General features: G+C 34.7%; 1 protein-coding gene across 5 annotated transcripts in view; it reads right to left on the minus strand.

Annotated features, from left to right (window-relative positions):
• AFG2A (AFG2 AAA ATPase homolog A) overlaps window positions 1–26023 on the minus strand; it is a 303934-nt gene that overhangs the window by 271215 nt on the left and 6696 nt on the right. For all 5 annotated transcript variants that reach the window (XR_010376820.1, XM_064476207.1, XM_010985561.3 and 2 more), the window contains exons 3-9: window positions 25856–26013; window positions 22618–22676; window positions 21348–21992; window positions 20349–20478; window positions 19657–19713; window positions 17994–18117; window positions 15692–15947 (exon numbers count right to left, since the gene is read on the minus strand). Coding sequence is in view for 4 of the 5 variants with exons in the window: in XM_064476207.1 (XP_064332277.1) it covers window positions 15692–15947; window positions 17994–18117; window positions 19657–19713; window positions 20349–20478; window positions 21348–21992; window positions 22618–22676; window positions 25856–26013 (1429 nt within the window). In the remaining variant the exon portion in view is untranslated. The remainder of the gene's footprint in view (window positions 1–15691; window positions 15948–17993; window positions 18118–19656; window positions 19714–20348; window positions 20479–21347; window positions 21993–22617; window positions 22677–25855; window positions 26014–26023) is intronic.

Raw genomic sequence — 26023 nt, forward strand, 5'->3', positions numbered from 1 at the left:
TTCCTAGAAACATACAATTTCCCAAGACTGATTAAGAAAGAAACAGAAAATCTGAACAGACTGGTAATTAATCATTTAGTACTAAAACTGAATCAGTAATCAAAAAACTCCCAAAAATCAAAAGTCTGGGACAAGATGGCTTCACAGGGGAAATCTATAAAACATTTAAGGAAGAGTTAACACTTATCCTTCTCAAACTATTCCAAACAACTGAAAAGGAAGGAACACTTCCAAACTCACTCTACAAGGCCAACATTACCCTGGTACCAAAAGCAAACAAAGACATTATAAAAAAAGAAAATTTTAAGACAATATCCCTGATGAACATAGAAGCAAAAGTCCTCAACAAAATACTACCAAATTGACTCCAACAATACATTAAAAGAATCATACACCATGATCAATTTGGATTTATCCCAGGGATGCAAGGAATTTTCAGTATCTGCAAATCAATCAATGTGATACACCACATTAACAAACTGAAGAATAAAAACCATGATCATCTCAATAGATGCAGAAAAAGCTTTGGACAAAACTCAACATCCACATATGATAAAAACTCTCAACAAGATGGGTAGAGAGGGAACATACCTCAACATAATAAAGGCCATGTATGATAAACCTACAGCCAACATCATTCTTAATGGTGAAAAGTTGAAAGCATTTACTCTAAGAACAGGAACAGGACAAAGATGCCCACTCTCACGACTTTTATTCAACATAATATTGGAAGTTCTAGCCATGGTAATCAGACAAGAAAAAGAAAGAAACAGAATCAAAATTGGAAAGGAAGAAGTAAAACTGTCACTGTGCATGGCTTGACACTCTATATACAAAATCCTAAAGATGCTACCAAAACACTAATAGAACTAGTAAATGAATTCAGTAAAGTTGGAAAATATGAAATTAATAAACAGATATCTGTTGTGTTTCTATACACTAGTAACAAATTATCAGAATGAGAAATTAAGAAAACAATTCCATTTACAATTGCATCAAAAAGAATAAAATACCTAGTAATACACCTAATCAGGAAGTAAAAGACATGTACTTGGAAAACTATGACATTGATGAAAAAACTGAAGATGACACAAACAAATGGAAAGCTATACTATTCCATGTTCATGGATTGGAAGAATTAATAGTGTTAAAGTGAAAAGGCTAACAGAGTTAAATCTCTGGCAAGACAATCACAGATATGTGTGAAAAGATACATATTACCAATATCAGGAGTATAAAAGGAGACATCATTACAGAACCTACAGACCATTGCAAGGATAATGAGGATACTAAGAATAACCTTAACCCAAATAATTCAAAAATTTAGCTGAAATAAACAAACTTGGAGGGGAAAAAAAAGGCTTACCAAAACTAACACATAAACAAAAAAAGCACATAATTAAATATTCCAATAGCTATTAAATAAATTAATTCTGTAATTAAAATCTTTCCCACAAAGAAAATTTCAGGCATAGCTAGCTTTACTGGTAAATGTTACAAAGTATTTAAGGATGAATATAACACTAAGCTTACAAAAACTCTTGCAGAGAAAAAAGAGGCCAGAATAATTCCCAACTTCATTCATGAGGCCAGAAATAACCCTGTTCCTCAAATCCTAAAAGGACATTACAAGAAAAGAAAATTATAGTCTGATCTCTCTCATAAACGTAACTGCAAATATCCTAAACAACAGCAAAAATACCAATATATAAAGGATTATACATCGTGAAAAGATGGCTATGTTCTAGGAATGTAAAGTTGGTTTAACATTTGAAAAATCAATCATCATCATTCTCCACATTGATAGAATAAAGAAAAGGAATAATATGATTATCCCATAGACATAGAAAAGGAATGTCATAAAAATTATCATTAATTATAAAATCAAACTAGGAATAAATGGAAATTTCATTACTCTATCATATTAGCTACAAGAAAAGAGAGCAAATATAACTCATAGTAGTAAAATATTAGAAATTTTCTGCCTAGGATCAAGAATGAGGTAAGTATAACTACTGTTATCACTTCTATTAAATCTATGTTAAAGATTTAACCACTGCAGTAAGGCAAGAAAAAGAAATAATAAGTGCAGGGGTTAAAAGGAATGAAATGAAATTTTCATTATTGCAGACTGCATACACTGAAAACTGTAACATGGGTTCATACATAAAAAACTTCAATCTATACACACGCTATTAAAATTGGTAAGTGAATTTAGCAAGGTAGTCATAAAGCCAGTACACAAAAGTTTATTTTTCCTAGATACAAACAAAAACAATCATGAAGTGAAATTTTAAAAGATTCCATTTATAACTGCATTCAAAAGAACTTAAATACCTTAGAATAAATCTACTGAACATTATATAAGACTTCTTCACATAAAACTATAAAACTTTGAGAGAAATTAAAGACTTAAAATAAATGAAGGGATCTACCATGTTCATAAATTGCAAATGTTAACTTTCTTATTCTCTCCAAATTGATCAAGAGATTTAATGATTTCAACCTAAATCCATTTTGAGGGGAGGGAGCAAGCTGATTTTTAATGTTCTAAGCAAATGCAAAGGGCCAAGAGTAGTTAAGAAAAACTTGATGATGAAGAAAAAAGAAGGTGCACTTACATACCAGAAGTTAAGTCTTTTAATAAGGCTGAAGTGATTAAAGACATTTCAATAGTATGGTGGCACAAGGACAAAGAGATCAGTGAAATAGAACCGGATATTAAACCCAAACACTTTGATTTATGACAAAGTAACACTGCAGAACAAGAATGGTCATTTCACCAGCTAGTGCTGGTACAACTAATTATCTACATGGAAAAAAGTAAATTAATTATAGATGGTAATATAAAAGGAGAGCTCATAAAGCATCTTCAGAATCAAAGAAGATAATGTAAAATAAAATATTCGTAACAGTGGAATTGACAGACTTCTTAAACAGGATACAAAAACCACTTTCCACAAAGAAAAACAATGATAAACTGGATTCATTGTATTTATATATGTTATAATAAATATCTGTAGTTACAAATTTCTATTCCTCAAAAGAGACTATAAAGAGTTATTATTCTTTTAAAGCAACACAGTAGAAAAATTGAATAGATATTGAACAGGTATGTCACAAAGGAAGATATCCAAATGGACAATACATATATAAAAAGGTACTCAACTCAGCCATCAGAGAAATAAAACCACAGTGAAATACTGTTAAAAACCCACCAAATGTTGACAAGATTGAGGAGAAACTGAAATTTCCACACATTACTGGTGGAAGAGTTAACTGACACAATCATTACAGAAAACTTTTGGCAGTATTTACTATCAAGGACATACACATATGCTACAACCCAATAATTTCACTCCCAGATATAAAGCAAACAGAAATATGTACTTTTATGCACCATGGCCAAACTAATCTATGGTGTTAGAAGCCATAAGAGTAGCTGCCTTTTAGGCTGAGGTGTGGAGTCGTGGCCAGGAAAGAATCTGATGGAGGTTCCAGGGCACTAGAAATGCTTTATATCCTGATCTGAGTGGTGATTACATGAGTGTACTCATTCTGGAAAATTCATGGATCTTAATAGTTTTACACCTTTCTACAAGTTATATTTCAGAAAGAAGTTTACTAAAAAATAGAATACAAAAAAAGTGAAGTAAAAGGGAAAAAACTATAAACAAAGCCACTATAAACAAAGGAGAACAAAACTAGAGGAGAAACAAAAGCATTCCTTATGTGAATTAATCCGACAGTATTTTTAAAAAACAGTTCTTAGTGAGAGAATCACTATTCCATACCTGTATTACTTACTTGCCAATTCAATACAATTCATATTAAAGCAAAGTAAATATTAAAATATTGTTTCATGAAATCACTGAGAAGATGCATTCATTGACTACAAGCTACTCTTTCACAGGTACTCTTCAATTCTATTCATTCATTCAAAATACTCACTGAGAACCTCTTACGCATAATTTATTCAACAACATCTTGAGCTCTTACATGTTAGAGTACACAAGAACAAGAAGGCAGATAAACCTCTCATAGTGCTAACAGTCTAACAGAGAAGACTCATAACAATGAATAATTATTATAAACTATGCCAAGTATTATGACATGGAAAGAACAAAGTGGCACAAACACACAAGTCAGGGACATCTAACTCAGTTCAGTAGGATTAGTGACAGTTTAGAGTTACATAACCTTCACAGAAATCATTTAGTATATTCCTTTATTTCACAAATTAAGAGAGACTAAAATGTGTGTCTAAGCTCAAGCAGTTAGATTTGAAGAGTGAGCTGATGTCAAACTGCTAACATGGGAACTGAAGCCAAAGAGGCAGTGGAGTATTTGCGACAGAGGGAAGACCATACATAAAGGTCTAGGGACAAGAATGAACGTAATACTTCATTTTAGAGACTATGAAGCCCTGGAGGACAATAAAAGACAAAAATCTCTGTCCTTGAAGAGTTCACATTTAGAAAAATGAAAGAACATGTTTTAAATAAATCTAAATCCAACTCTATTCATTTGTTTGTAGATAGATGGAGAAGATGAAGTATGGCAGATTGTCAGAAAGTGAAGAAGAAAATAGGGATGACTACAGATTTGTAAAAGCCATATAAACGTAAAAGCGATCCTGGAAATCCCCGCCATAGACCTAAGACCTGCAGAATCTTTTCCAATATGAGGTTCCATGATTCTAGACTTATATAGAGGTACACTATGTTATACAAATGCTATTCTTGAAAATAATGTACAGAATTTATATGAATTAAATGTGAAATGTATATCAGAGTTCAAAAAAATTAAAGATCTCTGGAGCTACCATATTAATGCAACGAATCCTCCATGGTCCTATACCTGCCACTAGCTTAGGTGTTCCTTTATATAAAACCTACCTCCTCTTGCCATCAGTTATCTCATTTATTAATTGGAAAGATTTAAACATGTTTGCTCTAAATTATTTTTTCAGCTTTAAAATTCTATGATGCTAAGCTTAAATTATTAGACATCAGCATTCCTAATGAAGCCACACTAGAATCCATGCTAAGAAACCAAATTTTTAAAAATACATGTATTTATAAAAAACCAGAAGTAAGCAATTAATTAGAGGAGGAAATAGAGACATGTACATCATCAAGGAATATAGCTCAGGGCAAACAATCTATGGCACTTCCTTTCCTTACTAAATTTAAGATTTAAAGTTAATTTTTAAAATGTAAGCAAAAACAGAAGCAATGCTTCAATGTTCTTAAGAAACACAACTCTGAAATAAAAAACAGGTGCAGCTAATTAAATGTCATTTTGTTTTCATTACTTTATGTTCTAATGCTCTCAAAAGTTTTGAGATGGAAAACAAGACACAGTGAAGAGAAAAGGCAAAATGCCCCAGGCAAGCCTAATCCAACACATTCTTTCCAGTATATGACATGTTCTCCTCAAGCCACTCATCACTATCCAGATATAATCAGTTCTGGACAAGAGCAATTACTCTGAATTCATGCTCTTCCCAACCATCTGCTCCAGATTCAATCAACAGACATCTTGCCCCACACATATGGAAGCTTACAATTTCATACTCAATGCCTACTAAATTATGTTATTTTTTGAGACTGCAATTAAGTTCCATTATTAGAAACTAAACCTAAATTGATCACAGGGGTAATAATACTTTTTAGGATTTCTATCTACTCTACAGATACTTAATTATATAAAGAAGTAACATGAAACATGGGCATCTTGATCTCAGAATTGAATTATAAAAGTTACGCATGAAATTTCTGAATAGCATACTCAGGCATATGAAGAATGAAAGCAACTATAACAAAATCTAAGTCTTCCTTTTTAAAATATACTTTACTCAAAGTATCAGAACTCCAGAAAATGTTTTATCTGGAGTCTTTAATCTCTCTCAACTCAGTATGAAATACAGACAAGGTGATAAGTATCACTTGATATATCTGGAACTGAGAGTTCCATTTCTCATTGCTTATTCATAGAAAAGAAATTAAACAGGATACCCTCAATTTGTGCTTTATTTATACTACACATGATTGGTTTAACTTAAACTGATTGCAGAAGCCAGGTCTCTTCTGAACGCCCGATCAACTTTAAAAGTTGCTTGGAAGGCACCTGGTCTCAAGATCTGATTCTTGGGCCAAGACTTCACTAACTACTTGAGTTTGGACAGAGCACGTTGTCTGTCCCCATCTGTGAAATAAAGGAATATACTAAATGATTTCTGATAGAGTCTTCTACTTCTATGACATCAGAATTAATACACTTCACCAGCCCCAGGTTTCAAGAGACTTTCCTAAAATATAGCTTTTATTTTCAATTTTTTAATGTCAAATTATTTACTTACCTAACTTACCAACTGTACTAAAATGCTGAGTTTAAGAAAGGGGGGGGGATTTAGTTGTTTAGAGCACAATTCTTATGCCAACAGAGGTTGAAGATCTATAGCTTGGTGGACAAGAGTAAGGCCCACGTAAGAGGAGAGGAACCAAGAAAATAATGAAGGAACACAGTCTGATCTGGTTTTGACCTGAGGAGGGCAAGGATCGGGATGCATAGATGCGGCAAAGGGGGAGAGCAGCCAACCATATTTATTTCTTTTTTTGGAAGGTACCAAAACTCTAAATAACACTCCATTAAAACTGAAAAAGTAATTCATAATCACTATCTCTGTTCCCTCAATTTTCAATCACCCCTCAATTTACTGCAATCTAGCAACTAGCCACAGGACCCCACTAGAACTACTCTCTTCCAAGGGCCCCATGACCTCCCAGGTAAGAAACTAAGCACTTGATGTCACTGTGGTCTCTATGTTGTTGATCCTGGCTCCACTATTTATTTCTTGGGTGATCTTGGTAAAGCTCCATAACTTCTCGGGTGATCTTGGTAAAGCTCCATAACCTCTCTGACCTAAGTTTTTGCACCTATAAAATGAAGATAACCATATAAGGGAGTAAGAAATCATTAATATGTGCTAAGGGACTTCAAACAACGGTTGACACATTGTAAGTACTCAATCAGAGATAATTATTAATGCACTATTTCTAATTACTTTCTCTTTGAAAACTTCCCTCACTTGAGTCACCATTTTTGGGGGTTCTCCTCCCATCTCTCTAATCACTCCTCAGTCTCCAACTAAATCCCCCCCCCTTTCTTAAACTCAGCATTTTAGTACAGTTGGTAAAATGTATACCAGACCTTTTCTAACAACTCAACCTTTGAATGGTGATGGTCCCCAGGCACCTGGTCTCAAGACCTGATTCTCATTAGTACACTAAAACCTCCCTGACCATTCAAATACAATACAATGTATTTTAACTACCTGTTACACTGCTATACTTCCCTGTGCATCTTTAGCTTTAACAGGAGAGAGGCCAAATCTCTCTTATTCACTGAGAAGCCCCAGCACCCAGTGCAGTACCTGGCTCAAATGAATAAATGAATGAACTTTACTCATTCTAAGTGATTTCACTCATTTCAATGGCTTCAGTCACCATCTAACTGATGACAAACTGCTAATTCATATCTCTAACCAAGATCTCCTCATCTCCAAAACCTGCAATTCAAAGTCCTGCAGCTTAAACAGTGTAAAGAATAAACAGGGGCAGGAGGTGGAGGATAGAGTGGGCAGGAAGAAGACATTCCAATAGTCCAGAAAAGAGCAATGAAAATAGTTTAAATTAAAAAAAAAAAATTTAAAGCTCAAACTCAATAAATTTTGAAAATAGAGCTGACAGCATTTGATAGAGTAAAGAAGAAAGGAATTGAGTTATCTCTTCAATTGACTTTCATTTAGATAGACTGATTTTATTTTTGTGATTGTTTTAATTAGAAGAAAACCTTTCCTCAAGTTTTCTACGTTTATAGCCTTGGCAAGGCAACTCAGAAAATTTTCCACTAGTGAAGTAAATGGTATATATCACTTAGAGCTTAAACAGAATCAAAACTACCACCTGTTTTTCTGAAACAAACCATTCAGCTCTAGTCATTCCAAATGAACAGCAAAAGTAATATTAAGATTCCCACTTAACTGACAAAAAAAAAATTCCACCTCTTATATAATATCCATAATATTTAACCAGTAGGAAAAATCCCACTATCACAAATATAACCATCACTGTATTTCAGAATTACTAAACAGAGGGGAAAGTTCATTGTTTTACGAGATATTATATTGCATAATTACTGCTTACTTAACCAACTACAATAATGAGTAAAGATATGATCTCTTATAAAATGCATTAATTAGAGCAGCAACCATGATACCTACATCAATTTAATGTTGTTGCTCTACTGCAGGCCTACAGTAGACTCTCATGTGGGATGAGGTGCACAGGGGAGGGAAGAGACTGTGACTTTGATAATGTGTAACATGAGGGCTCTCACACTCAGCAAGAAAATCTGTCAGGAAGGCACTCCCAAATCAAGTCTGTACCTATCTTTGTCTGTATATTTCTACTGATGGGCAAGACTTTCACTGCTCCAGATTCAGGGAAAATCACTGCCTTAGCAAGCTAAAGGGTTCTGCCAGATTTCCCTGATAGCCTTGGACAGAACTAGGATAATCAGGAATACTTCATAAAATCAAGAATCCTGCCAAAATCAAAATAAGCTTCTACCAGGGAACTACATAAATACACACAAAATACGAATTTGTTTTCAAAAAGAGACAGTGTCACTTATCAAGGGCCTGTATAAACCTTGAACACTGTTGCCAGACTTTACTTTTAAACCTCCTAAGAACTCTTCAAAAAATGTTATCCCTATTTAGCAGTTAGGGAAACAGTTCAAGAGGTTAAATGACTTGCCCAATGACTCTTAGCTGATAAGGGGCAGTGTTAGCATTTGTGACCTAGAGCTTTCAACTGAACCCCACTATTTCATTGGACTTTATTTGAAAATACTGAATTTTTATAGAATCAGTATTTTAATTCTAAGTTAGAAAACAACACTGGCAGAATCAATAAAGAAAATAGTGGAAAATGTTAGAAAGAGAACCTTTCTTAAGAGCTGGACTGTACGTAGTAGATCCTCCATAAATTCCTGTTAAAATAAGCAAATGAAGGGTGGGAGGGAGGCCTCACAGCTATAAATATCTCAGAACCCTGGTACAAGACAAACAAAGTTTTCCATTTCAAAAAAAAAGTTATGTAATAGTAATTAGATTCAGTATTTTTACCATACCTAATGTAAGTGCAATAATGACAAAATCATTGTTTAAATAAGAGTTTTAATTCTTCCTGTTCTGTGATGCTATCTTACCAAGGCCCAAGTATTTGGTATGAACATGTTGAAATGATGTGTAATCAACAAGGATGCTAAAGATAAATTCTTAGAGATGTGAAGCAAATACTTCCTTCCACTGTAAACAAAATGACTGAGTCCACGTCTTGAAGAAATCAAGCTCTATTTATATTCACTCTCCTGAAATGGCACAGGCAGCCTTAGAAGGATAAGTTTATAATAAATCCCTGCATTTGGAAAACACTGTTGCTAAGCATCTTCTAACATTCAGCAGAGTTGATATAATTCATGTCTCTGCTACATAATTAACATTTCATGTTTTCTAAAAAAGTGTGGTATGCTTATCTATGTTGTTAATTTAAAACATTATAAATTTTGAGGGAATTAATAAAAGGCTATGCAACTAATTAATTAGAAAGGCAGCCTAATCCCAGGAGAGATACAAACACAGACATTAAATGTCAGGATGTGTCAGAGTTGAGCTTATAAACAGCTTGTCTGCTTGAGATAAAACATTTCAAAATGCAGCTGCTCTGCTTAAAAAGGTGAGCTACAAAACATTAGGCTTTTGGACAAGTCATGACTTATCAAACCACACTCTAGCTCAAAAATTAATTTATAACATAAATTAATAAAAGAAAACATAACATTTGAAAATCAGTTTCACACCCAACCCTCAACATTAAAGATTGTATCTGTTCAGATAATAAGAGATCCAAGTGTTGAAAGCAACACTACTGCAGTATTTCCAACTTTCTTATTAATTATGGAGACAAAGTTTAAAATATGGAAAATATTTAGTAACACTGCAATAAAAGATTAGAAGAGTTGGGAGTAAGCACACTGCAAAAGATGCACTATCACTCTTACAAACTCTGTAATAGCCTATAAACTTTCTGCCCTCTGGAAAAGAATGCAGAAAACATATATGCCACAGGGATTTTGCTCATTAGATTACTATCCTATAAACAATAACTTTAGATTACTAAACTGATCAGTAACATAGTTCACTTAGGTTTTATGAAATCCTGGATCACTTCAGTGTATGCTGTTACTACACATCTGTGCATCACTTTTTGTTAAAAAGGGCAGAGCTTCCCCGATTAGAAGGCAATCCTGGAAGAAGGAAAACCATCAGACAGCCAACACACAAAGAGCTCAGAGACTATATAGGCCTACAAATAATAAGCAAATAAATGTTCTAGGAAAAACACACATCTACATTCTTCCTTGTATTCTTAAATTGTTATTTCTTAACTCTTCCCTTAATTGTGGCTTTTCCATCTGTCAGAATTGTCATTTTAAAGTTTTATTCAGAACCATAAGACATACCTGCAAGACATTCATTTTCTCCTAGAGTGGGAGAGTTAAATGATATAGGAGTTCAGACTAGTACACATAAAAACTCAAGGAAGAAATTCAACACTATCAGTCAGAGAATTTACACTACCTAAAGTTAAAACAGTCATTTAAAATCAGTTACAGAGAATCTTCAGAGATTGGAGAGCTAGATGGCCTAGATCAGTGGCTCTCATAGCGCAGCCCTTGGACCAGCAGCATTGCTATCACCCGTAATTTGACAGAAATGCAAATTCTTGGACCCCACCCTGATCTAATAAACCAGCAGGATGAGGCCCAGAACTGTGTTTTAACAAGTTCTGCAAGTGATTCTCACACAGATTTAACACAGGAGAACCACTGACCTAAATCAGTGATACAAATAACTGTTCACAGGGAAGTGCGAGACTGGCTACTTCAAAATCACTTGAAAAACATCATAAGTACTTGAAACCAATTCCCCACCTCCCTTATTCAATTAAGTATGGGGAGGGAGTGTGTATGCGCGTAGGTTCCCAGGTGAACCTGATACATCATACGGTTTAAGAACCAATACCTATGTCAGTGGCTCTCAAAGTGCTAGACCAAGCGGTGTCAGCATTAGATCAGCTGGGAACACGTTAGGAATGCACAAGAACCAGCCCAGACTTACTGAACCAGAAACTTTGAGACTAGGGCACACCCAGCCATTGAGTTTACTAAGTTCTCCAGGTGGTTCAGACACATGACAAAGTCTGAAAACTTCAACTCTGAGTGATCTGTTGGGAACTGGGAACATGTGAAATGAATCTGAAATCTGCTGTGAAGAATAAATAATAAGAGAAGAATTAACCTGCATACTCAGGAATACATCTCCTGGAGCTGCAGTCTCTCACTGTCCTGACAAATTTGGAAGTCAAGGTGCCTTATTTCCCAAATATGCCAGCGGAATTCTCAAGCTTCAATGCAGCCCACTTAAATGCAGCAATACTGGTAAACAATGAAAATGCCTCCTAAAAAGCACTGGTTTGAAGCAAGATGTGGTTCAAGTCCCCAGTTAGAACCATAGCTAAGACATCTGGCCAATGGGAAGCCAAAAACAGACTGGAAATGTTCAAGAAAAGAGCAGCAGTTATTTAAGGCATCACAGAACACTTACACCTCGCTACCTATATACAGGAGTTGTTTCCTCAGCATCAAGCAGGGATTTCGAAAGGCAACAGAGGACAGGAGGAGATGAATCTCACCAGGGACCAGGGTTTAAAGACAAAACCAAACTCCAAAGTTAACAAATATTTTTATTACTCTAGCGAGGGGAGTGGAGTGGTAATTATGTCTCATTATGTCTCCCAGTTTCCACATACATTTCTCAGATCAAATACTTACTAGGCAACTATTTTGTACTAGAAATCATTAATATTGCCTCCACGTATTAAGATTTTACCATGACTCTTTTTGTTAAAACAATGATTCTAACTCTGTGTGTAATTCTAAGTCACAATATATTAATTGGGACTGCTTCTACTTGCCCAAGGACATTTACCATATTAAAAAAAAAAAGGTGGGGCAGCATCAGTTTCAACAGTCTTAGGCAGTCATTTTAAATGACTGAGAACCATTCAATGTACCCTCTAACAATTCCTCTAAATTCAGTTAGGAGGCAACATTAAATGTTAAATTCTTTTTATTTAGAACTAGGAGTACGTAGTTCAAATTTATAGTACAGCTGAGTTTTCCCTTCCCCTGCTCAATGCACACGTCGGGTATGCTCTTGGATGTTCACTAAGTTGGATACACTTATGCCCATTCTACAGCACTTGGAGCATAATTCTACAATTTTAATTCTCACAGAGTTTTAAAGTTGTTTTATCTTTCTTTCTGAATTACACTATTAACCAAATGTATAATTTACTCAAGTCCTTAGAAACTATAAAACTGCTCCAATGAGAAAATGCAGTTAACTTCACAATCAGCATTAGTCTGCTTTGTAGCATTATTTCTAAGAAAACTGTGGGAGAAAACCCTGACCAACTACCTAAGTTTAAATCATTCAAACAAGTACAAAAGAGAAGACGATGAAAGGTAGAAAGGCCAGATGTATGTAAGTAGCTAATGAGGCCAGGGCAGGTTTTGTGAGTAACTTGGGAACTTCCTTGTTATTTTCCCTTTTTCTAGTCCTTCCTAGCCTTCCTAGCCTTCCTAGCCTTCCTTGCCTTCCTTGCCTTCCTGCCTTCCTTCTTTCCTCCCTCCTTTTCTTTCTTTTTTTCCATTTCTTTCTTTCTTCTCCCTTGTATCCAGGGAATGTCATATTTACAATGGTTCTTAGATATCATATACCAGAACCCCCTTCAATTTACAAATGGAGAAAACTAAGGTTCATATAAAGCAAAGAACTTGCCCAAGATCACAAGCCTTATTTTAAAGGCAGGTCTGTTCAACTCTCAAAATTCATTTTCTACTATGCCCCCCTGCCTCTTTGGAAAAATCCCCTGCAAAAAATTCTAGCACACTGTTTATAAGCTTTATTCTGCTATATAAAGTTAGAAAACAACACTACATAATACAACATACACTAGTATTTAAGACAAGTATACACAAAACCACGTATTTTCCCTACTGGACACTTTAATTCTAAGACTAATCTTTTTAAAAATTACCTTCTCATAATCTGATTCATTACTAGATTAGGGGAGACAGAAGATCAATGCAATACCTGATAATCTGAAATTAAGTTATATTAACAGCAGTTAATATTTATTTACTGCTTGTATGCACCAAGTATATCCTTTTTAAAATGTGTATATATCTTCACATAAAAAGTCTTCTCCACTTAACCTTCTGATCCTTTCACAACTTTTTCAATTAAATATAACAAAGTAAATGGGAGAATTTCTTAAATTTTCTTGCCATTTTCCTGAAGTTCTTTAGGGTACTACAGTGCCTATGAAAAGTAGATGGTCCTATTTATACCTAGTATATGAGTTATATTATCACTTTTCTCCTGAAAGTCTTAGGACACCACTTTATTTCTGGATTATAATTACCTGTGAAAAGATACAGGTATTTTCTACTCTAAAAATTGATCCTACCCTTAGTTTCACAGACTGAAATTAAACCAAAAAGCCTTACACCACCCTGATAAAAATCTATTTTATGATTTAATTTTGGTTAAGAGCATGGATTTGGAGTAAGATGATCCTGAGTTTAAATTCTAGTTCTGCCACATATTAGCTTTGAGACCTCTTTTGAGTCTATCTGATATTTTTATCACAGTGTTGGTGTGACAATTAGATGAAAGAATGTTTTCCTTTTCCCACCTTCTCATGCCCTCATTTTAACTGTACAATTCCTGCTTTTTCTTTAAGATTCTTCTTAGATGTCACTTTTTCTATATAACCACAGTCTCCTTTCTTCAGAGGAGATAACTACATTTTCCATAGTTTTATGAGCATGTATCTCACTGTATAAGTAGTTGTTTACAAATCTTTCCTTCATCAGACTGTGTTTCTAGACAGCAAGAATCCTAGAGCCTTCTAGAATGCATGAAATGTATTAGAAAGTCAAAAACTGTCTGATAAAGGATGCTGAAGAATGAATCCTTGCCTAGATGAGCAAGTCCAAAGCAATGCCTAAATGGTAATCCAGACTCTTCACTGTTACCTAATGGAATGAAGGAAGCAAAGTTATCCACTGATACTTCTGCTTCTTGATAGTTAGGGAATTCATTTCCATGATCAAACACACCATTTCTTGTGAAGCATAAAAAAACTAGACAGAAAGGGACTTTGTCCTAGACCGCAGTGAACCAGGATGTTTGCATCTGCTTTGTGGGCTACAAAACCAATAGTCTCCCCCAGCTGTAAGTCCTCTAAAATAGAAACTGATAGTAACCAAACAGAATGAAATAAAATTGATTTTCTCCACAAAGAATAAAGTATTCAAAGGCCCATAAATATGTCTTCTAACTTTCCTTTTCCTATCTGTTCTAACTTCTCAAACCTCTTTTCCTGCACACACTGGGTCAGATTAGAAAGATCAAAGGACTAATGAAAAGAGTCTTCAGAGCCTACTAAATAAGACTGACTATGAAACAATGCTTTGGAGATAAAAGTTACTATATTTCTGTACTAAAGCTCTTTAAAAAACCCTAAATTTCCAACTCAAGAATTCGATTTCTTCCATTACCTACAAGGGTTAAACTTTCTCTAAAGCACCTTATGAAGATACTGGCTAGGTCACAAACTGGAACAGAATGCCACAACCGAAAAAAAAAGCTCCTCCAAAATATAAAAAGACTTAGAAACACATGCCCATATAAGAAAACAAAATAAATATAAGGAACATAAGGTAACTAACAAACTTGAGATGCTATGAGGCATGCGCAGTCTTTAGAGGAAAGAAGCCTTTTTCTAGAAATATTCTCAGAACAACAACAAAAAAGATTATCAGATATTTTTCAAAAAATTCTTACTTGCCTAATCAAACACTTTAGTTGGTTATAAAAACTGCCCTGATTTGATCACACTCTTCATGGTTGAAATTACCCTGAAAAACTGCAAAAATGTTAAAGTCTTACGGGCTTCAAAGTAACTATAGTTATGCCACGGTGAAGTTCTTAAAGTCAGAGTCAAATGATTAATAACAACACTTAAACATTTTCAGACTTAACACTGTCACATATTCTGAGGCAAAGAATTCTTAGGTTTCACTAAGTACTTTTACAGCACCGTAACAAATATAGAGCTGCTCCTCAAGGAAAATCTTCATTCTCTTGCAGGCACTTCTCCCAAATTTCCATAGCACAGTATCAACAAATATTGTCATCATCAATATTGTCATTAATGTATCCAGTTACATTGTATGTGCACACTTAAGAAAGTCTGAAAAGATATACACTACAATACTGTTCATTTTTAGGAGGTAGGATTAAGAGGGATTTTTATTTCTTTTTTATAGTTTTCTGAATTATCTAATTTTTTTTCCAAACAATAATTTTATGATTAGAAAAATTAGCTATTTCCATTAGGAAATAAGTGAGATATAAACTATCAGTTTGTAAACAAACCAGAGTTAAGTCCATCAGTACAGACTCACTATAGCAAATCGCTCTCACCTGCTTCATTACACAAGGCTTTCATATCCGCTCCAACGTATCCATGAGCACTATCTGCCAGCTGTAGCAGCTCAGCTTCAGTGAGCAAATGGGGTACCTTGCGAAGCAGTTTCTGGAGGATATCTAGCCGGTCTTGAGCATTCGGAACTCCAATCTCAATCTCTTTATCAAATCGTCCAGGTCTTCGGAGTGCAGCATCCAAAGCATGAGGGCGATTTGTGGCCCCAAGAACCAACACCTGTCCTTCACTTCCTTCCTAACAAAATCAGATAAAAATAAATTATATATTCTTCTAAAAGTAAATTTAAAAATAAGCGCTAGCAATATAGACAAGGATGGATCTAACTATCCAGGCTGCTAAGTCCTATCCCTTATTTCCCAAATTTCATTATTCATCCCACATTGCCCAACTCTAACTGCTCCATCACCTAGAAAATTTTCCAATACTTACCTCTCCATCTATTGTAAATGATGTCTCTTTCACTTCTAGCATCTTAACTACACTATTCTCACAAATAATAACAAATGATACTCTATCCTATATAGCTGTTTTAATTTAATTGTTTTAAGGTGTCCTTTTCCCTACTTAAAAGCAAACAGAACAAGGCTCTACTACACAACTGTCTAAGAAATCTTCCTCACTTATAGACTGTTTATTTTGGTAAATTTTTAAATTCCTGAAAATCTTCACAACAATATAACCAACACCTAAGTATCAGACATCCTTGAACATACATGGATTTTTTACTCTCTGAGAATAAAATTTGGAACAACAAACTATAAAGAACTATGATCATGATCAGCCACCTGAAGAAATTATCCAACATTCTATGCAGATGACTCAAGCATAATCTCACAGAGACAAGCTTAACTTGAATGTGATTTGAAGAAAGAAAACACAAACCTAATCAATTATACTAGATGTGCCAACAGAAAAAGGTGGATTACAATAAATGTACGAATTATTTCAAAGACAAAATACAGACCCTTTAAATATTTTCAGACTAAAACTTCATTGTCACATGCTTCCAGTCCTGCCCAGAGTGAAGAACATTAGTTCACAGCAGGCTATCCTGGTGGCACAGAAAGAGGCAGCAATGATATGGTAATTTAGATCCTCCAACACAGAGCCTTCCATCTGATTTCCTACTCATCAAAAACCTATTTATATAATGCCACTCTCCACATCTATTTGTCTTCATAAACTATTTGGTCAGCTAAATAATTGTATTTCTTATTGTAAATGGACAAACTGGTGTCCCAGTTTAATCAGTCTCTTGAGTGTTGCCACCGTGGGTCATCCTCAGAGCTCCACTACCTCCAACATACTAACAACACTGAATTCTCTAACTTGACAAGCTGAGAACCAAACCTGGGACATGCTGATCACTCCTAGGTACTCCCCAAGACTGAGAACCACATGGTCATTCAGCTTCCCCCAGGTAACAACCCTTCTCTCGTGTTACTATTAAAACTGTGACACAGGTTAGCAAACAACAGAGACAATACGAAACCTTCATGTTATTCTCACATGTTTGGTTTCTACCAATAGACAGTAAATCCAAAAATTTCTAAATGTCCACTTTTTTAATGGGCAAAAGAAGGAATTTAGGATGCCATGATTTCTAAAAAAATTTTTGGTTCTAACTTGTATTATGATTCTAAAAAATGAGTTATTTACAATCTTGCATGAGAAGTGTATTCTTCTAGTAAATGGCTATCAGGGGTCTGAGAAGAGTTTTCTTCATCCCTCTTCCCTACCAGTCCCATGGCTCTCCCTTTCATAATCAGCACTTAGTTTTTATTAATGTAAGATAGTATGCACTATCAGAGAATCTCATAACATGAGGAAATTCTTTTAAAATGTTGTACAAACACATTTCCATCATTCTCACTTCCTATCCTTTCACTTGCCAAACTTAAAACCCCAAAAGAATCAATTTTTAAGAGTATTAAGACTTACTCATGAAATTTCTTAGTAAAATCCCCTAAAATTCAACTGCTAAATTTTCCTCACTAAATTTTTGCTACAGGTTTTTAGGTTAATATCATTTATTACAAAAGAAATCTCTCATTGTATATAATTTTATATGCTACAAAAACAGGCTAGGTTACATTGTCCTGTCGCTAAGAAATCACTGAAGAAAATTATTTTATGGGTCTTTCCTCTAGTTTGTGCAGTTAACATTTTTCCCTTGCCCTAGAGAACCCCCAAACTCAGGCATACTTAATAGTTTTTTCTACTTCATACATTTAAGAATCTAGCACCTCCTACAGGAATCAATACTGATGCTATACTTACTGAACCAATACCATCCATCAGTGTTAAGAGTGAAGCTACAACTCTTTTTTCCACTTCATTCTGAGCCCCTTCTCTTTTGGGGCAAAGTGCATCCAGTTCATCAATAAAAATAATTGACGGGTGCCTAAAAATAAACAAGTAAAATGAATTCAATATACATGTAATTTTTAAATTTGATACAATGCATTTCAATTAAAAAATTGAACATGAGTCATTTTAATTTTTAGTTGAAATGCAACAGATCAAATTTAGTTAATAATATTAAAGGATTTAGTTAATAATAGGATTTAGTTAATAATATTAAAGACAAAAGCAATAGGATGTTAAACTGAAAAATCTTAGATTAATTTTAGCCCATATTATTAACTCACCAATATTACACTCTAGTAGATCTGCCCTCAATTAACAGCAGAGTACTGAGAACAGTCTATTGCTCATGAGATGAGAGTCCATTACCAGACAGAACCTGCCCACTAATGCCCACTAAACTGCTATGCCTGGATCAATTCACAAGCCAAGACCAGAGATGCTAGTCCTTGGAGCCAGTTTAAAGTCCAAGGGATAGAAAGTAGAAATGCTCTTTTCCTTAATTGACTGAAAAAAAAAAAAAAAAAAACCTCTCAAGATGATCAATTCTCCCATAAAAAGATGAAAATTCTCTCGTAAGAGGAAACCTCAACTGCCAGGAACATAACAATAGCAACAGTGAAAACATACTACACAATGAGGTGTACCACTGGTTCTCAAATCTTCGGGATTGGGAGTAAAAACTATTATATCATCTACTATCGCCGGAAAAAAAAATTTTTAATGGAAGTTTTGATAAGAAAGCGGAAATTATAAGCTAAATACCAACACAATGAAAGAGCTATAGCCATATTATAAATAACATGACATTAGATCAAGTTACAGACCACACTCTAAAAGAACTTGCAATGTAACAATGGCAGCCCAAACTGACAATTAGTACAAATCATTTTTAAAGAGCAAAAGATTTGTCCCTTTGAAGCAGAGTGTAATAAAACAAAGTTTTAAACCTAAAGAGCAAATATAATAGTCTACTAAAAGAACTAGATATATTGGCTATATCTGAGTACTCAAAAGAAAGAAAATCATAAATTTATATGCTTAAGCAGTCATATGACTTAGTACTGTCTTAATTTTTACCTTATGTAATTCTTTAAATTGTTGAAATATAACATTACATTACTTTCAGGTATACAACATAATGATTCAACATTTGCACATACATATTGTGAAATGATCACAAGTCTAGCTCAAGGTGTCACCATACAGGCATAAAACTTTATTCTTGTAACGAGAACTTTTAAAATCTACTCTGTAACTTTCAAATATGCAATACAGTATTATAAACTACAGTCACCATGCTGTGGATTACATCCCCATAATTTATTTTATAACTGGAAGTTTGTACCTTTTCCTACATTATGTAATTTAATTCCTTATTTATCACATTTCCAAAACAATACTAGATAGAAATAGATTAGATAGAACTTCATTAGATTTATAATCTGTATCCAGTGCTATCACTATTATTTTTGTCCTATTATTTTTGTTCATGCTTCATATAAAGTGCTACTGTTTCTACTTTGATTAAAACAGACTTGACTACTAATTCCAAATATCCAAAAATAAAGAATACCGCAGAGTGGCTTCAGCAAATATCTGACGTAACCTTGCTTCAGTCTCCCCGTAGAATCTGTAACAAATAAAATACATTTCAAGACTAACTCTTGTTGTTTTTAAAGTTCTGTCTATAGAAGTTCTGATTTTTCAGACATTTCCAGAAGACTTAAGACTACTTTCAAAAATTATTTTCCAAACTTAATTTTTATACACATTAAAAAGCCAATTTAAAATATTTCAATGGAAAGAAAAATGCCATGATATCATTTATATGTGGAATCTAAAAAAGAAAAAAGAAGATACTAATAAACTCATCTACAATACAGAAACAGACATAGTATACAATCTTTTGGCTACCAGGTGAAAAGATGTGGGAATACATTTGGGAGTTTGAGATTTGCAAATGTCAACCATTATATATAAAAATAGATTTTTAAAAATTTCTTCTGTGTAGCACAGAGAACTATATTCAATATCTTGTAATAACCTTTAATGAAAAAGAATATGAAAACAAATATATGCATATATATATATGCGTGACTGGGACATTATGCTGTACACCAGAAATTGACACATTGTAACTGACTATACTTAAATAAATAAATATTTCAACATATGAAATATCCAGACAGAATGCTATGTAGCCATTTTTTAATGGTATTTAATATATCTAATAGTATTGTTTAGTCTATTAAGTTTTGCACCTACTTGCTTATAATTTCAGGGCCATTAATTACAGAAACATAGGCTCCGGCTTCACTAGCGACAGCCCGGGCAATCATTGTCTTTCCAGTACCTGGAGGACCATAGAGTAACACTCCTCTAGGGGGAGGAATTCCTAGAAGAAAAAGCACCAAATGCTGGTTTCAGCATTATTAGGTTTCTTTTAAGTGCTGTCATATGACTTCAAACATAAGTTATAAATATACCTTGAATCAAAACCAGAGTGTCAGACCTTCTTTTTTCCCTCCAGAATGACATAGTAACTAGCCCAAACACCGATCTCCAGCAATGACTTTTTCTCTCTGTAGACCCAACCAGGCCAGGCTGGTTACTGACAGCCTGGCTGGACACCTACACTATTTTCATGCCCCATCCCACACAGCACAGTTCAATGATCAGAAAACAAAGCCATCTAGGAGAATATAGGCACTACCAGCAAAATTCAATCCAAGGGTTCATTTTATATACATAAACATTCACGGAAAAGGAAAAAGCAGAGAAAGAGATGGTATGCGCCAAGAACATGCAGAAAAAGCCCTGAGTTTCAGAGGAAACGCTGAGCTTCCTAGGAGCTAAGTCATTCCCTGAACCACTGGCTCCAATGCAAAGAGATCTGTACACAGCTACATTTCCTGGATGAAGTTTTATCCAACCTATTTGAACATTTTTGGTTTATTTCTTTTGTTATTACAGCTAACGTAGCAAGACAAGATACTTATTCTACATCCAATGCAAATAAGTGTGGAAATGTGCAATTGGAAGAGACAAGGCTGCAATAAACTCACATTACAACCTAAAGAGACTAAGCATAGAAAGTCTCATTTAACTGGCATCTCCCAAAGCAACTCACACCTCCTACCATAACTCCTACTCAGGGAGGAAAGCAGGAAAAGAGGTGAACAGTCATTAGATAAGTGGAATGAGCCAACTGCTTTTCAGTTTGAACTGAACTCTTTTGGTTGTAATATACTGAAGAAATCATACCATAACTCTTGAAAAGTTCAGGCTGTTTTAGAGGCAATTCAATTATTTCTCTAATTTCTTTCAGCTGACTATTTAAGCCGCCTATCATGTCATAAGTTACTTTGAATTGGCTGTCCTGATTTTTTGAATTTGTATGAATTTTTGTAAAATTGATTCTTGTTGTTGAAGAAATAAAATAAAAGGTATCAGTGTTGCACTTTGCTCCCACGCTGGATGACTTCAGCAACCTCTCTTCATTGACAGGTTGCCCATTTCCTTCTCTGGAAGACTCAAAACTACATTTAAGACCTGTGAATTCCTCTAGTTCAAGTCCGCTACTGTTTCCAGGACTCTCTGTAACATCGGACAAAACATCACCAGCTTTATTTATCATTCTGTCATCTACTGGCTTGTAAGGAGTACTGCTTGATGCTGGGTTTCGAGGCACTTCCAGATTTAACTGGCTTAGCTGTAAAGATACATCCAGGGTACTGGTTTCTATGCTGGACGGCTCAGAGGCCATAACCTGGGCATCAGTGTCAGAGTCACTCTGAGCCCTTCTCAACATCGTGCCATCTGCCCCTTTCACTTGCAACACTTGCAACTTGCATGGTCGTCCATAGAATGTACAATACAGAAAGTTGCCCGGTAACACAATCTTGCCATCTGCAAAACAATTTATTAAATGTGTATGTTAACACAATTTTTCACCCATTTACAATTTAAATAGCAATTTATTTCATCTATTAACAAAGCTATCTGAAAAGACTAAATCAAGATGGAAGTATTAATAAAATAACTGTCATGAGAAACAGAAGACCTAGTATTTGTCTACATTACAGCACTATCTGGAGACAGAATAAGGACAAGATGATTCTCTGAAATCCTCTATACTCAATATATTTAGGATTCTATAAACCATATCCACAAATAGCCAGGCATTCCAGATGCAGTAATGAACAAAACTAAAATGGCATACCAAAACCAACACTCCAAGATAACATTCTTCAAGGGCTCAAAGGTTAGAAGTCTCAGCTCTCCCACTGACTCTGTTCATTGACAAGTCATAAATTCTCTCCACTGCTCAACTGCCAGTAAATTACTCAGCAGCTTTGGGGGAGATAGGGACACACTACATCCCTATCTTAAAAGGACTTCAATTCATTGAGGAGAATATTCTCTACATTATCAAAAAAAAAAAAATGTATATAAGACATCAAAGACACACTAGTTTATTTGCTATTGCCTTACTTTCCAAAATTTAGAAAACTATTTAAAATATATATCTCACCTAGTTTTCTCAGAAGACAACTAGTCAGTTGTTCCTCATTAATATCTGCATTTTTATCACTGTAAACGGTGGGGAAAATAAAAATTAGCATTAAGTATACCAGAAAATAAAATGTAATAAAACATGTACATGCTGTATTGTAATGCAGACGAAATCAAAAGAATCATTAGTTTACAACCGGAAATGATTTGTACAATTTTGGAATGATTTATACTTCTCATATACTTCTTATAGCTGTGAAAATATTATTTGCAATTTGGTGTTGAGTGGCCTAAATGAACGTTCTTTACTCTCTTACACATACACAGACTGATATACTCAGGTGTATGTATATCTTCACTACATCTGTAAATGTATATGTACAATAAATCACAACGAAAATATATTTTTTACTATGTGTCATAACCAAAAACATTCGAAAAACACTGGCCTCCATCACTTCCTTTCTGAACCTGCTTAGCTTGGAGAAAGGCTTTTATTAATAGCTTACATCATCCTCTTTGTATAATTAATAAATTATCTTTTAGGAAAATTAAATCCTAAAGATTACATTATCTGAAGAGGTAGAAAAAAAAGGAGAATAATGGTGCAACGGAATTCTCTCTTATTCTAGAGAAAGCGCATGCCTAAGACAAGATGAAAAAGCCTCCTTCAGATTGGTAACTGTGTCTTCCAGGGAGATTGTTTGCGTACAGGAAGTAACACATCTAAAAATCATTGCACTTGTAAAGAACCATGTTCTTGGAGAGTTCCTAAACCACGTGCATTTTTCCTCCTTCTCCGTGTGTAAGCAGCCCATATCAGTGCAGGAAGCCTATGGCTGTGAGCTCTGCCAGAGATCACAGAAGGAGAATGGTTTAGCTCAGGAAAAGATGTATATTAGTAGGCCCATCTGGTCCAACTCTAAGCCTTGTTCCCACTCTATCAGTAAAAAACCAATACAGCCAAACTTCATCATCTGAGGATTCTGCATTTGCAAATTCACCTACTTGCTAAAATGTGTCTGTAACCCAAAAATTAGTATTTGCAGGCATTCCAGTCATTCATGGATGTGTGTAGAACAACCAAAAAAATGTGAGTTTCCCAGCTGAGCTTGATAAAGGTCCCTTGTTTCAACTTTTATTCAGAGGTGACCAGGGGATGGAAGCCGGAGAGGGTAGGGGACAGCACAGTATAGAGCAAAAAGTTCCATCTCTGGGACCAGCTGAAGGGGGTTTGAGTCCTAACTCTGACATCTGTTAGTGGGGTGGCTTCAGGAAAGTCACTTAATGCTTCTGAGCCACCTCTTCTCTTTTGTAAAATAAATAGAATCTACCAGAATGAGTTGTTTAAGGATTTAAGGTTATAATCTATGTGAGAGACATATTTTCATATATTTATATGTATTAAATTAATAAATACACATACACACTCCCTGGGAGCAATGGTTCAGTATGTTAATTCAGTGTTTGCGGCAACTTTACAGAACATAACTACCACAAATAATGAGAGTCAACTGTGTATTCATATAAAAGAGAGAAAAATAGATGAGAAAATTTCAAGCATCAAATGCTTAAATATACTTGTTTACAGACCTCTGAAACTACTTATATTTGAACTGTGTTTATTTATTAAACTGTGAAAAGAAGATACTTGCAAAAATGTACAAGAACAATAAAAATAACCAATTATGCTTTTAAAAAAAGAATGAGTGCAGATAAAATTATTTCCACTAGAAGGCGCTCTAACCTTACTAATAAAATTTTTCAGATGAAACTGAAGTATTTAAGCAGCAGACTAAAATTACTGATTTTTCTCATTGGAAATTAAGTTTCTTGTCTAAGTTCTGCTGCCACATTTAAAACACAAGTTTCTTTAAAATAAAAAACCAAGGTTCCATTTAAAACATACACAGTCCTTCCATAATAGGTAATCATTACACTCAAGACTGCTGCACCCTCAAGAGGTCACCCTTGTAAGATCATAAAAAATCCAGTCAACTGATTATTGCTACCTGCAGCACTAGAAGTTTGAAGATTAACCCTATTTAACCTGAGTAGTACTACTGTTTCATAAAATAATGGGCAAGTTACCACTCCTCACTGAGCCCGTTTCCTCACTTGTGAAAAAGGGATAAAAATGGATACCTTGCAGAATGTTTAAGGGATCAAATAAGAAAAAGGGGAAAACTGTATGTGTGTGCACATGTGTGTGTGTGCACTAGTACACAGCTGGTGTTCAACATACGCTTTGTTCTCTTTTCCTTTCTTTTATTTTGTTGCTCATTAAACTGTTATTAAACGCACTGAAGACATTTTCCTGTTTTTAAAAGAAAAAAAATGCACCAAAGCTCATGCTTAGAATCTACAACAGTAGCAAAAGTAAACATTTCAAAAGCAAGATAATAACTAGAAAATGTTTTGTGATTCTTGCATATAATGTAAAATCTCCAAAATTGCCACAAACGTGATACTGAAATATCAAAAGATTCTTTCTAAAGCAAATTTTGTTATGATCTGAATATATGCAAGCTGAGTAAAAATCCTATTAAATACAGAACATCCAAGAGAATGAGCAATATACTTTAACCATACTGATAGTTTTTGGTGGGAAACCATTTAAAAATCTGATATATATAACTGTTTTATTAGACTGAACAATCAATGAGTTAGAGTATACAATCAGATACTTTGCTTGAACAGTCTTAATTAAATTAAAACTTGTTTCTTGCCTACTCACAGTGATCTGTACAACCGTAAAAAAGACGAGAAGCCCTGATTACACTGCAATTCAAGATGAAAAACATTCTTAAACATCCATCAATTGTAACTTCCTCACACCTAAAATGTCAAGGCATACTCTAATCCCAGGCCGTTAGAGTCACTAGCCTGTAAATCACACGGCACTCATCCAGCTGGTGCTGTCTAATACAGGAGGCCACCAGCCACTCACCGCTTGTGGCTACTATGTGCTTAAAATGTAGATGTTTTACAAGTGTAACACACACCCAGGATTTTGAAAACTCAGTTTGAAAAACAGAATGAAAAATCTTATTAATAGTTTTTTATAGTTACGTAAGCTCAAATAAGATTTTACATATATTGGTTAAATAAAATATACTATTAAAATTACTTCTTTCTCTTTTTAAATGTAACTACTAGAATATGCAAAATGATGTATGTGATTCACATTTATGACACTCATTACATTTCTACTGAGCAACACCGATCTAGACAGTCACCAAAGAAAAGAGCCAAACCTGAGTGCCACGTCCATTTCCTCGGCCTGCAGCACAGCACCCAAAATAGGCTGGACGTGGATGGCATCACCAACCCTCACACCCACATTCTTCTGCGCCATTTCACTCAGGCCAACCTTGCCTCCAGGAAATCCTGCCACTGGCCAGGCTGTGTAGACCTGTCCAGAG

The sequence above is a fragment of the Camelus dromedarius genome, chromosome 1 (assembly GCF_036321535.1).
Source record: "Camelus dromedarius isolate mCamDro1 chromosome 1, mCamDro1.pat, whole genome shotgun sequence".
Classification (NCBI taxonomy): domain Eukaryota; kingdom Metazoa; phylum Chordata; class Mammalia; order Artiodactyla; family Camelidae; genus Camelus; species Camelus dromedarius.